The 13,058-nt window shown below is 74.7% G+C and overlaps 1 protein-coding gene across 1 annotated transcript; it reads right to left on the bottom strand.

The window, feature by feature from the left end:
• Positions 1-4,094: 4,094 nt before the first annotated feature.
• Positions 4,095-12,950, bottom strand: AURANDRAFT_61404 (hypothetical protein; the record flags this gene model as incomplete). Its single annotated transcript, XM_009034923.1, has 3 exons — positions 4,095-5,768; positions 8,254-10,422; positions 10,608-12,950. The coding sequence occupies 3 exons, from the start codon at positions 12,948-12,950 to the stop codon at positions 4,095-4,097; spliced, it is 6,186 nt and encodes a 2,061-aa protein (XP_009033171.1).
• Positions 12,951-13,058: the final 108 nt, after the last annotated feature.

Below are 13,058 nucleotides of genomic sequence, written 5' to 3'. Positions count from 1 at the left end.
GGCGCGCCCCGCGGCGCCGCCGGCACCGGCGCGTCCCGCGGCGCCGCCGGCACCGGCGCTCGCGTCTTCCTGGGGCTCGTCCTGGGGCACGCCCGCGGCCGCCGCGCCGGCGCCGCCGCCCGCGGCCTACGGCTCCTCCTGGGGCGCGGCCGCCGCGCCCGCCGCGCCGCCGGCGCCGCCGGCGATGAACTCGTCGTCGTGGGGCTCGTCCTGGGCGACGCCCGCGCCCGCCGCGCCGCCCGCGCCGGCGCGCCCCGCGGCGGCGGGCGCCGGCGTCCAGAAGCCCGCGGACGCGAACGACGACCTGCCCGCGTGGATGCTCGGCACCTTCTGAGCAACCTCACCCCGCATCCCCCTCTAACCTGCCACGATGGTCGGTCGATTACGCGGCGAGGTCGTCGAAGTCGCGGGGCGCGAGGGACGCGAGCGTGTCCGTGCTCCGCCGGACGGCGTGCGCGCGCTCCGCGTCGAGGCGGCGGAGGGGCCCGTCGTAGGTGACGAGCAGCAAAAAGCAGAGGAAGATGTTCGCGAGGAGGAAGAGCGCGACGGGCGCGTGGTGGCCCGTCCCGACGCTCGACAGCCCCTCGCAGGCGCCGCCCTGGAGCTCCAACAGAAATTGGATCGCGTAGATGGACGCGATGGAGAGCGTGTTGCCCGCGCAGAACAGCAGGCCCGTGGGCACCTCCGGCGACGTCGGGTACGTCGCCTCCACGGCCGTCTCCATGACGACGGCCGACGTCGCGACGATGGAGCCCCCGAGGCACCCGAAGGCCAAATAGAGCGCGGGCGCCGCGCCGCGCGTCGCCGCGAGACACAGCAGCGCCGTGAAGGCTAAATCCGCGCCGGCGACGCGCTTCACGTAGCCCTTGTAGTCGCGCGTCGCGTCGAGGCGCAGCGCCACGAGCGCCGCGCAGGGCACGCCGACCAATACGAACGTCGCGCCGAGCGCGCCCGCCGTCGTCGCGCTGTAGCCGCAGGGCGCGAGCCACTGGGCGACCATGGCCAGGAGCGCGTTGAAGACGCCCAAACCGACGCAGAACGCGAAGAAGAGCCGCCGGAAGTGCGCGTCGCCGAGGAGCTGGCGCCAGTCGCGCCAGAGCGACGACGTCGCGAGCTTCGGCGGGTTCGGCGAGGGGCGGAAGCGTTTCGCGCACCACAGACCGCACGCGCCGACGGGCAGCAGCGACGCGCCCGCGAGGACCGTCAACGCGCCGCGGTCGCCGAGCCACCCCGCGGTCGCCGAGCACACGAGCGGCGACAGCGCCTCGCCGAGCGCCTGTCCGACGATGTTGCCTGGGCAGCAAGGGTGATTCAACGTCGCTTCAACGTGAGTGTTCCGCGCGCGCGCGTTACGAAAACCACATCCATGCTTCGAGACCGTTCCGAGAGATGATCGCTCGTCCGAAATCAGCCGAAACGAGTGGAAAACGGCCGAGATATGAGCCTTTGAAGTTGGGAATTTCGCTCTCTTGTCCTGCCCTGGATGTTGCCGAGCAGCCCCGCCGTCGCCGCGGTCTCGCGCTCGCTCGCGGGGAACCACTCCTGCGCGAGCTGCGCGGGCGCGTTGACGAGGTGGGGCTGCCCCAGGGCCATGAGCGCCTGGCCCAGGACGACGCAGCCGTAGGCGGCCGCGCCGTCTTTTAGAAACCAGCCGAGCGCGGAGCCGCCGACCTTGACCGAGGCGCCGGCGGCCATCCACGCCGACGCCTCGCGCATGGCGCCCCGCAGGCCGCCGCGCTTCGTCGCGCGCGCCGCGAGGACGCAGCCGGGCAGGTAGAGCAGCGGGTAGATCGTCGAGACGAACGTGACCTGGCCGGCCGTCGCGCCGAAGCCCGCCGCGGCCGTCGCCGGCGCGGCGCTGTACATAATCCACGCGAACTGCGACGCGCACGTGAGGCCGAAGAAGATGCCCAGGTGCTCCCAGCGCCGCGCGTCCACGACGGGGTCCTCGGACGCGTCCCGCGACGTGTCGAGCAGGTCCCGCCGCAGCGCCTCGAGGGGCTTCGGCGCGGCGTCGAGCAGGGCCTCGCGCAGGTCGTCGTTGATCGCCATGGTTGCCGGCGCGTGTCTAGCTCGTCCTTTGCGACGCCATATCGCGCTTTGAACCTGCCGCCAGACCGAAGAGACGAGCTCGACCAATGGCAAGCCTGTCCACAGGTGTGGCAGTCACTTTGGCAGAGCTTTGGCAGTCCGAGGCACTCGCCGATGTTGGCCTCAACACGAGCTTTGTTGACGCTGAGGCGTGCGCTGGCACAAGCCTAATCGTACTCTGAGGCTCGTACTTCCCACTAAGTATCTCAGTTCGCTGATATGCCTCCGTCTAAATTTAGCGGATACTCAGGCGATGGAACGCCGGCAGTCCGACGAGTCTCAGTTCACCCGCGTCGTTGCGGAGTTCCTTCGCCTCTTCCGGGTCCAGCTTCGTCCCAGACCATGGCTGCCAGGTCGGCGCCTTGGGCTCAGCCTCACCAGCGACGGGCTCGAGAGTTGCATGTTCCAAAACGCGAACGCCTTCCGTTTTTGCGGATGGTCGTGCAAGGGATAGGATACCGTACGCCTGCATGTCAATCTCAACCGTGTCGCCCGCCTTTACGTCGGGCTCGATGGGCACGTCCCTTGCCATGATGCATTTGTGAAGAGGTGTGTATTGAGGCAAGCAACTGATAGCATCATCCTGTAGGTGCCCAATCGGAGCCTTAATGGCTCGGAAGAAGCCGCGGTTTGTGTCTCTTGCGCTGCATTGTGTACGATAGACGAGCGCTGCCGAACGTCGCATGCGTTCCACGCCACACGCACGGCAAAAGCCCCGGAGATCACGTGCGCTTTCAGCCAATGCCGCTGACGGCAGACGTTTCAGGGGAAGGTAGCGATGGCGCGAAATGAAGCGAGTCGAACAGCGAAATATCTCGTCGCTGCTCCCACGTTCCAAAGTCCACCTGTGCTCGCACTGTTCTGTCGGGCGCCCAAAGGACAGCCCACGGCGATTGGTTGCCGAGAATCGAGCTAGCTCGGCAGGCGTCAGAAAGTCAGGGACGAGGGTACGGAGAAGTTCGTCGGGGAGCCGAGACAGCATTGCCCCCATCCTCGACCCCTCCGAGACAGCGCGTTCCGCACGATCGGCTGAAAAGGGCTTAGGTGGAACATTTATGGCTGCGCCGTCCCGCTTCATCGTCCTGCGCAAACGGGCTCCGCCGGTGTTGCCGTCGACATTGAGCACTTGGTGAGCCTCGACGCTCGCGCCGACCTGCCCAGCACAACACGATGTCCGACCCCCCGCCCGCGGCCGCGGCGGCCCTCGGCAAGACGAAGATCGGGGGCGGCCGCGCGACGCGCGCCGCGCGGCCGTCGCCCGTGCGGCCGACGCTGAGCAAGCACGCGCCGTCGCCCGGCGCCGCGGCGCCCGCGGCGGCCCCCGGCGACGGCCAGCTCGTCGTCGCGGCGCCCGTCGACGGCACGCGCATGTCGGAGTACTGCACGACGTACCGCCGCAAGAAGGGCGCGCCGGGCATGACGAAGAAGGACGACCAGCGGTCGAGCGGCCCGCGGCGGCCGCGGCCCGCGGCGGCGGCCGCGGCGGCGGCGCCCGCGCGGCGGCCGGGCCCGGCCGCGGCGTCGCGCGCCTCCGTCCAGATCGTCAACGGCCAGATCGTCGTCGCGGAGCAGAGCCTCGAGGTCGAGGAGCCGCCCGACGACGACGCGTCGCTCGTCGAGGTCGTCGAGGGCACGGACATGTCCGCGACGTCCGCTTCCTTCACGAGCCGCGTGCAGACGGAGCGCTGGGGCCTCGAGGAGACGAAAAAGTTCTACGAGGCGCTCCAGCGCTTCGGCACGGACTTCACGCTCATGCAGTCCGCGTTCCCGGGCCGGACGCAGCGCCAGCTCAAGAACAAGTTCAAGAAGGAGGAGAAGGCGCACCGCGCGCTCGTCACGCTCGCGCTCCAGCCCAACATCGCGCGGCCCCTCCCCTCGGCGGCGGCGCCGCCGCCGCCGCCGGACCCGGCGGCGCCGCCGCCGCCCGAGGCCGCCGCCGCGCTCGACACCGCGCGCGACGGCGACGACGACGACCTCGTCCAGCTGTAAGAAAAAAAGCCAAGCTAGGCGGCGCAGAGCTCGCAGGCCACGGCGGCGCCCGCGCACGCGGCGCACTGGAGCACGCGCATGCGGCAGGTGCCGCAGCGCGCGCGCGCGGTCGCGTAGTCGTCGTGCGCCGCGCCGCACGTCGCGCACGCGCCGACGACCTCCGGTTCCCCCGGCGCCACGGCCATGCGGCCGTCGAAGACGAAGTTCTTCCCCGCGAAGAAGCCCGTCGCGCCGAAGCGCTCGTGGTAGCGGTGGATGCCGCCCGCGAGCTGGACGACGTCGAGGTCGTCGCGGCCGTACGCGGCGGCGAGCGCGCGGCTCGCCTGCTCGCAGCGCACGCCGCCCGTGCAGTACATGAGCACCGTCGCGCCCGTCGGGAGCGCCTTGCGGTCTTCCCGGAGCGCGCGCGGCAGGTCGCCGAACTGGCGCAGGGGCAGCGACGCGTCCGCGACGCCCGGCGCGCGGAACAGGCCGACGCGCCGCTCGTAGACGTTGCGCGCGTCGAAGAGGACGACGGCCCGCTCCCGCGCCGCGCCCGCGCGCAGTAGCTCGTGGAACTCGCCGGGGGAGACGTGCCGCGCGGCGTCGCGCGCGAGGTCCACGGCGCCGCACGAGCTCAGCGACACGACCTCCTTGGCGAGCGCGACGCGCAGACCCCGGAGCCGCTGGCCCGCGACGGGCGCGTCGCCGCGGGCCTCGCCCCACTTCCAGTCGACGCCGTCGAGCGACCCGCCGTCGACGGCGCTCCGGCCCGCGGCCGTCGTCGCGGCGACGTAGGCCTCGAGCGCGCGCTCGGATCCGCCGAGCGTGCCGTTGAGGCCGTCGACCGCGACGCGGAGCCGGCCCGCGAGGCCGAGGCGCTCGCAGAGCGCCGCCTGCGCGTCGCGGAACGCGCGCCGGTCGCGCCAGCGACAGTACGCGTAGAAGAGGAGCACGCGGTAGTCGCCGTCGGAGGGGTCGGCGGAGGCGTCGGAGGGGTCGGCGGAGGGGTCAACGCGGCCGTCGTCGGACGCGTCGGCACCCTTTCCGTCGGTGGAGGCGTCGGCGCCGTCGGAGGGGTCGGAGGCGTCGTCGCCGCCGCTGCCGCCGCCGCCGTCGCCGCCGTCGCCGTCGCCGTCGCGGCGGCCGCCGCCGTCGGAGGCGTCGTCGCCGTCGCCGTCGCCGTCGCCGTCGCCGCCGAAGAGCGCCGCGGCGCCGTCGGGGACGTCGCCGAAGTCGTCGTCCCTCGCGCGCGGCGCCGGGGCCGCGTAGAACATGAGGGACACGCGCGCGCCCGCGCCGGCGTCCGCGGGCACGGCGACGGAGTGGAGCGTCGCCGCGGCGTCGAGCGCCGCGCCGTCGCCGGGCGCGAGGCGCGCCGTCGCCGCGGCCGCGCCGAAGTCGCAGGCCAGGCCCAGGTTCAGCACGCAGAGCGGCTTGCAGCCGCCGGCGTCGACGTGCGCCGCCATGCCGCCGCCCGCGCGGTACGCGGCCGCCGTGCACGCGAGCGGCGCGGAGCCGCCGAGCGCGCGGAACCGCGCGGCGACGCCGCCGGCGAAGCGCGGGCCTTCGGCCGCGGCGCGGAAGACGGCGCGCGCGGCGGCGAAGGCCTCGGCGGGCGGGCCGCCGACGAGGTCGAGCCGCACGCCCTCCGCGGCGTCCGCGGCGAGGCCGCCGAGGTCGCCGGGCACGCGGGCGAGCACGGCGCGCTGGGCGGCGGCGCCGAGGACTTCGCGCACGACGTGGAGCGGTTCCGGTCGTTTGCTGCTCTTCGGCGCCGGTTTTGCGACTTCGAAGCGCTGCATCGGCGGCGCCGCAGGCGCTGCATCGACCATCATTGCGCTCTTGCCACTCGGTCGGGCCGAGTCGGCGATGGAAGCGCACCAAGCATAAGCCCAGCGCACCTCGCTCGAAACTCCGATGGCGCCCAAAAAAACACGACCGAAGCGCAAGTCGTCCGGCGCTGCGTCGACCGACAACGCACCACCAGCACCGAAGCCGCCGCTGGCCTGCCACCGCGCGCGGTTTTTCAACTGGGCGCCGTCGCCCGTCGTCGCGCTGGCGGCGCGGCCTGGGAGCGACACGGCCGTGGTCTGCGTGGCGCGCGGCGACGGGTCCCTGGAGCTCGTCGACGGCGACGCGCGGTGGAGCCAGACGCTGCGCGTCGCCGGGCGCCGCGACGTCGTCGCGACGTGCCTCGCGTGGGTCGGCGGCGCGGTCTACGGCGGCACCGCGAGCGGCGTGCTCTTCCGCGCGGACTTTGCCGCGGGCGCCCTCGCGGACGCGACGGACGCGCTGGGCGGCGCCGTCTGGGACGTGGCGACGGACCCGCGCGCGCCCGCGCGGCTCGACGCGTGCTGCGACGACGGCACGCTCCGCGTCTTCGACGCGGCCGAGGACGGGGCGTTGGCCTACGTCGGCGCGTTGCGCGCGGCGGCGGGCGCGCGCGCGCTCTGCTGCGCCTGGGCGGCGCTCGGCGGCGAGCGAGCGGTCTTCTGCGGCTGCGACGACGGCAGCGTGCGGCGCGTGGACGCGCGGACGGGCGGCGGCGGCTGCCGGATGACCGTGGAGCGCGGGCCGAACGGCGAGGACGCCGCGGTCTGGTGCGTGGCCGTCGTCGACCACCTCGAAGGCGAGGACGAGGCGTGCGTCGTCGCGTCGGGCGACTCGACGGGCGCGGTGTGCCTCTGGGACGGCGCGCTCGGCGTGCTCCTCCGGCGCTTCCGGCGCCACGAGGGCGACGTGCTCTGCCTGGCGACCGTGGGCGGGGCGCGCGTCTTCGCGTCGGGCGTCGACGCCAAGGTCGCCTGCGTCGAGCGCGGCGGCGACGGGGCCTGGACCTGGGCCGCGGCGCACCGGCCGCACGTCCTCGACGTCCGCGCGCTCTGCGCGACGTCCGTGCAGCGCAAGGGCGGCCGCGTCGCGACGCTCGTGTCCGGCGGCCTCGACGCCAAGCTCTGCACCTACGCGGCGGCGCCCGGCGCGCCCTTCCCCGCGAAGCGGCCCGCGCGGCTCTGGCCGTTCCCGGACCGGTCCGTCGTAGCCGCGGCGCCCGGCGCGGGGCTCGCGGCCTGCGTCCACGGCGACCGCGTCGACGTCTGGCGCCTGCGCGAGCCGCCGGAGCTCGCGCTCCGCGTGGCGGCGGCGGATTCCCGCAACCTCGCCTTTGTGTGCCTCGCGGACGCGCCCGCCGGCGGCGAAAAGGGCGAGGCGCTCCTCGTCTTCGGCGACTGCGAGCGGCGCGCGCGGTGCCTCCACGTCTTCGACGCCGGGGACCCGGGCGCGGGCCCGCTCCGCGCGGCGGCCGTCGCCGGCGCCCGGGGCCTGCCGCCGGCGGCCGCGGCCGCCGTCGCGGGGCACGCGGTCGCGCTGCTGGACGCGACGCGCGGCCGCGTCGCGCTCTACGACCTGCGCCGCGGCGCCGACGGCGCCCTGGAGCTCGTCGCGGGCGGGTGCATCGCCTTCGACGCGGCGCTGGCGCCGTCCCTCGTCGCGCTCCGCGGCGGCGTCGTCGCCGTCGCGCGCCGCGGCGGCGCCGCGGCCGTCGCGCGCCGCGGCGACGCGGCCTTCGCGCCGCTCGCGGGCGCGGAGGCCTGCGGCGCCGTCGCCGTCGCGTCCCGGGGCCTCGTCGTCGCCGCCTGCCTCGACCCGGCGCGGCCGCCCCTCGTCGCGCTCGACGCGGACGCGGCGCGCGGCGGCGGCGCGGCGCCGCCGGCCGCGGCGGCCGCGCAGGCCGTCCTCGACGCCGCGGCGCGGCTCTGGGCGCCGCGCAAGGACGCCCTCGTCGGCCTCTGCGCCAACGACGACGACGTCGTCCTCGCCTACTCCCACGGCGCCGTGCTCCGCGCGGACTGCCGCGCGGCGGCGCCGGACGCGCCGCCGGACGCGCCCGCGAAGCGGGGCTTCAACCCCTTCAAGAAGCGCCGGCCCGAGGCGGCGCCGCCGCCGGACCACGGCGCGGCGGCGAGCCTCACGGCGCGCTACACGCCCATCCTCGACGCGTCGTGGCTCGACGCGTCGTCGCTCCTCGTCGCCGAGTGCCCGTGGCTCGACGTCGCGCGGTCCATGGCGGCCGCGCCGATCGAGCGGAAGCAGTTCGGCAAGTAGGCGGCGCGTAAGGTGTTAGGCCTCGAGCGCGGCGAGGCCCGCGAGGAGGGCCGCGCGCTGGGCCGCGTGCTCGTCGGCCGAGAGGACGCTCCGGTGCTTCGCGTCGTCGACCCACGCGAGCTTCTTCTCGAGGGCCTCGAGCCGCGCGTCGACGCTCTCGAGCACCTCGGCCCTGGTCCGCAACCGGTCGAGGTACTCCTTCGCGATGGCCGCGGCGACGGCGTCGGGCGCGGGCGCCGTGCCGTTGGCGGCGGCCGTCGCGTTCGTCGCGTTCGACGCGGCGCGGTACTCGTCGCCGTACGTCGGTGGCTTGGGCGCCTTGTACTTGTCCGTGGGGCCCTTCTTCGGCGCGCCCGCGTCGTCGTCGCCGGCGCCGGCGCCGGGGACGCAGGCGGCGCTCCGCTTCCACTCGTCCGCGAGCGCGTGCCACCACTTGCCCATGGACGCCATGAGCACGTCCTCGGTGTCGCTCTTCATGGACGACTTGAGCGTGTAGGTCGGCACGCGGCCCCGGTTGTTGCCCCGGCTCTCGGAGACGTCGACGTCGACGTAGGCGAGGGCGCTGCGGTGGACGACGACGAGCGACGCGTTGCCCGGGACGAGCTCGAGGCCGCCGGCGTCCGCGTCCCAGGGCTCCAGCGTCGCGTTGAAGAAGGTCCGGTTGAACTCGGCCTCGTCGAAGGCCGTCGCGTTCTGCTCCTCGTCGCTGATCTTCTCGCCCTTCTCCTTGCGCTTCTTCAGGTCCCGCTTCTTCTTGGACTCGGCCGTCTTCCGCGCGTCGTCGATGGCCTCGCGCGGGTCGTCGACCTCGCCCCGCACGCGGAACTTGTCCTTGAGGCGCGACTCGTTGAGCGGGTAGCGGAGGGGCGGGTCCATGGCCTGCAACAGGAGGCTCGCGTCCGGGTTCGTGTTCTTGCCGTCCTTGTCGTCCTTGAGCGGGTCGCCGTCGACGCGCTTGATGCGCCCTAAACGAAACCAGAGCTCCGCGGGCTTCCCCGCGGGCGCGTACTGCCAGAGCACGTACTTGCCGACCTCGACGGCCTTGGTCTCGTGCTTGCGGTGGACGTCGCGCCGCTCCCAGGCGGCCTCGTCGGCCTTGAGCCGCGCGACGACGCCCCGCTTCTCGAGCTCGGAGATGCGCGTGCCCTTTTTGCGCGACATGGCCTTGGCCTTGTCCTCCTTGTCCTTGTCGCTCTCGGGCCGCTCGATCTTCTTCCGCGCGCCCCGCGGGTCCTTGTCCTCGTCGCCGGCGTCGTCCGTGGCGTTGGCCGGCGGGAGGAGCGCGCCGGCTTTGCGCGAGCTCGGGCCGTCGCGGCCCGCGGACGGGTCGCCCGCGCCGGAGAGCTTGAGGTCCACGTAGGCGATCTCGTCGCGCCGGAGCGTGACGAGGCCCGCGGCCGACATGTCGCGGTCGAAGGCGCCGTTGACGGCGTAGTTGGACACGTGCTTGATGTAGTCCGTGAAGAGGCGGACCTCCAACAGGGAGTCGGGCGCCGCGCCGTCGCCCTCGAGGACCTCGAGGACCTCCGCGACGGCCCACCAGAGCTTGCCCCGGCCCTTGGGCGGGTCGTAGAGCCGCGCGATGACGTAGGTGCCGTTGCGCGCGGGCAGCTCGTCGTGCGTCGTCACGACGTCGCACTCCCACGACCGGTGCTGCTGGATCTCCTTGACCTCGTCCTCGAGCTGCTTCTTGTCCGCGTCGACGCGGTCGCGCTCCGAGTTGTGCTTGTCCTCGCGCTCCTTCATGCGCTTCTCCGCGCTCTCGTGCTTCTCGACCTCGCCGTGGAGGCGGTAGATCTCCGCGTCGCTCCGCTCCTCGAGCGCCGCGTAGTCGCGCGACGACCGCTCGAGCGCCGCCGCGAGGCGCGCGGCCTCGCCGACGAGCTTCGCGACGCGCGCCTCCAACGCCTCGGCGTGGGGCGTCGCCGTCGCGCTCAGCAGCGCCGTGAGCTGCGCCTCCGTGCTGTCGAGCGCGCGGTCGAGGCACGCGCCGTCGTCGCAGCGCTGCATGAAGACGACGAGCTTGCTGTAGTCGGCGATGGCGCCGAGACCCTCGCCCGCGGCCAGGTCCACCTCGGCCTCGAGGGCGCCGACCTGGTAGCCGTCGTCGGCGATGGCGGCGCGCATGGTCTCGATGTCCTTCATGGCCACGTCGTGGGCCTTGCGCGTCGCGTCGAGCTCGCGCTTCGCCTGCTTCGCCGCCGCGATGATGCTGTGCGCCGCGTGGATCTCCGACTCCGACTCGAAGAGGCTGCCCTGCGTGCGCAGCAGCGCGGCGAGGAGCGCGACGACGAGACGCCGGACCATGCTGCCCCGCAGCGGACGGCAGCGTCGCCGTCGACCTCAACAACAACGTGCGCTCCAACCGTGCAGTACCAGTACGCGTACTCCACTCCTTACTACCTCGGGGCCGCGCGGCCGAGGGTGTCGGACTGCTGGACCTCGAGCTCGAAGATCTTGAGGTTGAGCTTGGCGATCTCCTGGGCGGCCTCGGACGCCTTGACGAGGAGCTGGTCCTCGAGGACCTTGACGCGCTGGTCCTTGGCCTCGACGAGGAACTCGAGGCCGCGCTTCTCGTCGAGGGCCGCCGCGAGCTTCCGCTCCGTCGCCGGGTCCGGCGCGACCACCGGCGGCTCGTCGCGCTTGAGCGCGAGCTCGGCCTGGCGCCGGTCGACGATCTCCTTGAGCTTCGCCGTGACGACGTGCTCGAGCTTGGCGATGACCTGCTCCTGCATGGCGATGGTCGTCTTGTAGGCGTCGACCTTGGCGCGGTCCGCCTGGAGCTTCTGGATGAAGGCGCTCTGGGCCGTGTGCGCGCGCTGGAGGTGCGCGTGCCGCGCCTCGGCGTCGCCCAATTTCCGCTCCGCGGCCGCGCGGTCCTCGTCGGCGCGCCGGAGCGCGGCGTTCTCGTCGCGGAGGGACGTGCAGAGGTGGGCCAGGATCTGGAACTTCGTCGCGGCGCCCGCGCCGTCGAAGCGCTCGAGGTCGCCGCCGTCGGCTAAAAGCCGCTCGAGGCCGCGCCACTCGCGGTCCTTCGCCTCGGCGGCCGCGGCGATCTGCGCCGCCAGGGCGCCCTTGTCGGCCTCGAGGGCCGCGCCGCGGCGCCGCAGCGCGTCGATCTCGCCGCCGCAGGTCCGGAGCGCCGCGCCGCGCGCCTCGAGCTCGCCGACGAGGCGCTGGATCGCGAGCTGCTTCTGCGCGACGTCGTCGGCGAGCGCGCGCGCGCGCGCGTCCGGCGCGCCGTCGCCGCTCCGCGGGCCCGGCGGGGGCTCCCAGTCCGTCGACGTCGACAGCGCCGCGTCGGGCGTCGCCGCGCGCCGCGCGGCCGCCGCGACCGGCGGCGTCGCCGCCGTCCGCGGCGTTTCCTTGCCGGCGCGCTCGCCGAGGCCCTCGCGCGTCTCGACGTCGACGCGCGCGGCGAAGGCGCCGACGCGCGCGCCGTCGGGGCCGACGACGGCCGCGCGCGCGGGCGCGCCCGCGCGCGCGACGGGCAGCGCGCACGCGCCGAGGAAGCGCCGCGGCGGGCCCGCCGCGCCCGCGTCCGCGCCGTAGAACTCGACGACGGCCGCGGCGCGGTCGAGCGCCGCCGGGTAGGTCGCGAGGTCGCCGTGGACCGGCGCCGCGCCGTCCAACGCCCCCACGGGGAAGACGACGCGGTCGTCCCACGCGGCCCGGCCGTCCTCCACCGGCGCGGAGAGCGTGGGCTTGCGGTGCGCGAAGGGCGGCGCGCCCGGCGCGCCCGGCGGCGCCGCCGTCGGGAAGGGCGTGTTGGTGTTGTGTACCAATGCCTCGGCGGCGTCGGCGTCGGCGAGCTGGACGACGGCGACCACGGCGCCGGGCGGCGCGGCGCCGGCGGCGAACGCGAGCTCCGGCGCGGACACGACGACGGCGTGCGCGAAGGGCGGCGCGGGGTCGTGGGCCGTCGCCGTCGCGAAGAGCGTCGCCGTGCCCGTTCCTAGAGCGACGGGCGCCTCGAAGGTGTAGCCGTTGAAGGGCGCGAGCGCGGCGAGCGGCGCGGCCGCGGCGCCGAGGACCGCGCCGGCGCCGTCGACGAGTTCGAGGACGAGGGCCTCGCCGTCGCGGGGCTCGCGCGGCGCCTCGAGGACGACGATCTCGTTCCAGGACGCGGCGCCGTCGGGCCCGGCGAGCGCCGCGGGCCGCGTCGCCGCGACGCCGGCGCCGGCGCCGCCGCCGCCGCCGCCGTCGACGCGGCACCGGAGCGCGACGGGGCCCGCGAGGCCCGCGGCGCCGGCGAAGGCCGCGCTCCGCGCGTGGACGACGACCTGGGCGCGGTCCGCGCCGAGGCGCGGCGTCGCGGCCGCGGCCGCGGCGCCGGCCGCGGCGCCCGGCGGCGCCGCGGCGCCGGCCGCGCCGACGGCGATCTCGAGGCGGAAGCGGCCGACGGGGATCTCGCCGTTCGTCTTCGTCTCCTTGCGCGTGAACGTGAGGTTGTGGTGCTCGACGCGGGGGGGCGACGCCCCCGGCGACGCCGGCGCCGCCGGCAGCGCCACGGACGCGGTCCCGAGGAGCTGGTGCGTCGACGACGCGCCCTCGCGGCCGAGCACGACGAAGGCGTCGAGCGTGAGCCGCCGCGTCGCGCCCGTCAGCTCCGCGAAGTCCTCCTCGAAGTCGCCGAGGTCGAAGACCTGGTCGAAGGCCGGCTTCGCCGTCTCGTCGGAGACCTTGGTCCGCAGCCGCTTCTTGTGGTCGTCGAGCTGGAGGCTGATGAAGTACTGGCAGGGCTTGGCGAAGGTGCAGTCCAGCAGCCGGAAGGAGAGCGACATGGCGGCGCGGCGGCGCTCCGCGGCGAGCCGCCGCCGCCGCCGCCGGGTGCCGCCGACGAGGCCGCGCGCCGAGGCTGCCCTACCGGCGCGAGAACCGCGCTTGAAAAA

The sequence above is a fragment of the Aureococcus anophagefferens genome (genome assembly GCF_000186865.1).
Source record: "Aureococcus anophagefferens unplaced genomic scaffold AURANscaffold_2, whole genome shotgun sequence".
Lineage (NCBI taxonomy): Eukaryota > Pelagophyceae > Pelagomonadales > Pelagomonadaceae > Aureococcus > Aureococcus anophagefferens.
The sequence above is the reverse complement of the archived record's forward strand: the minus strand, read 5'-3'. Positions and strand labels throughout refer to the sequence as shown.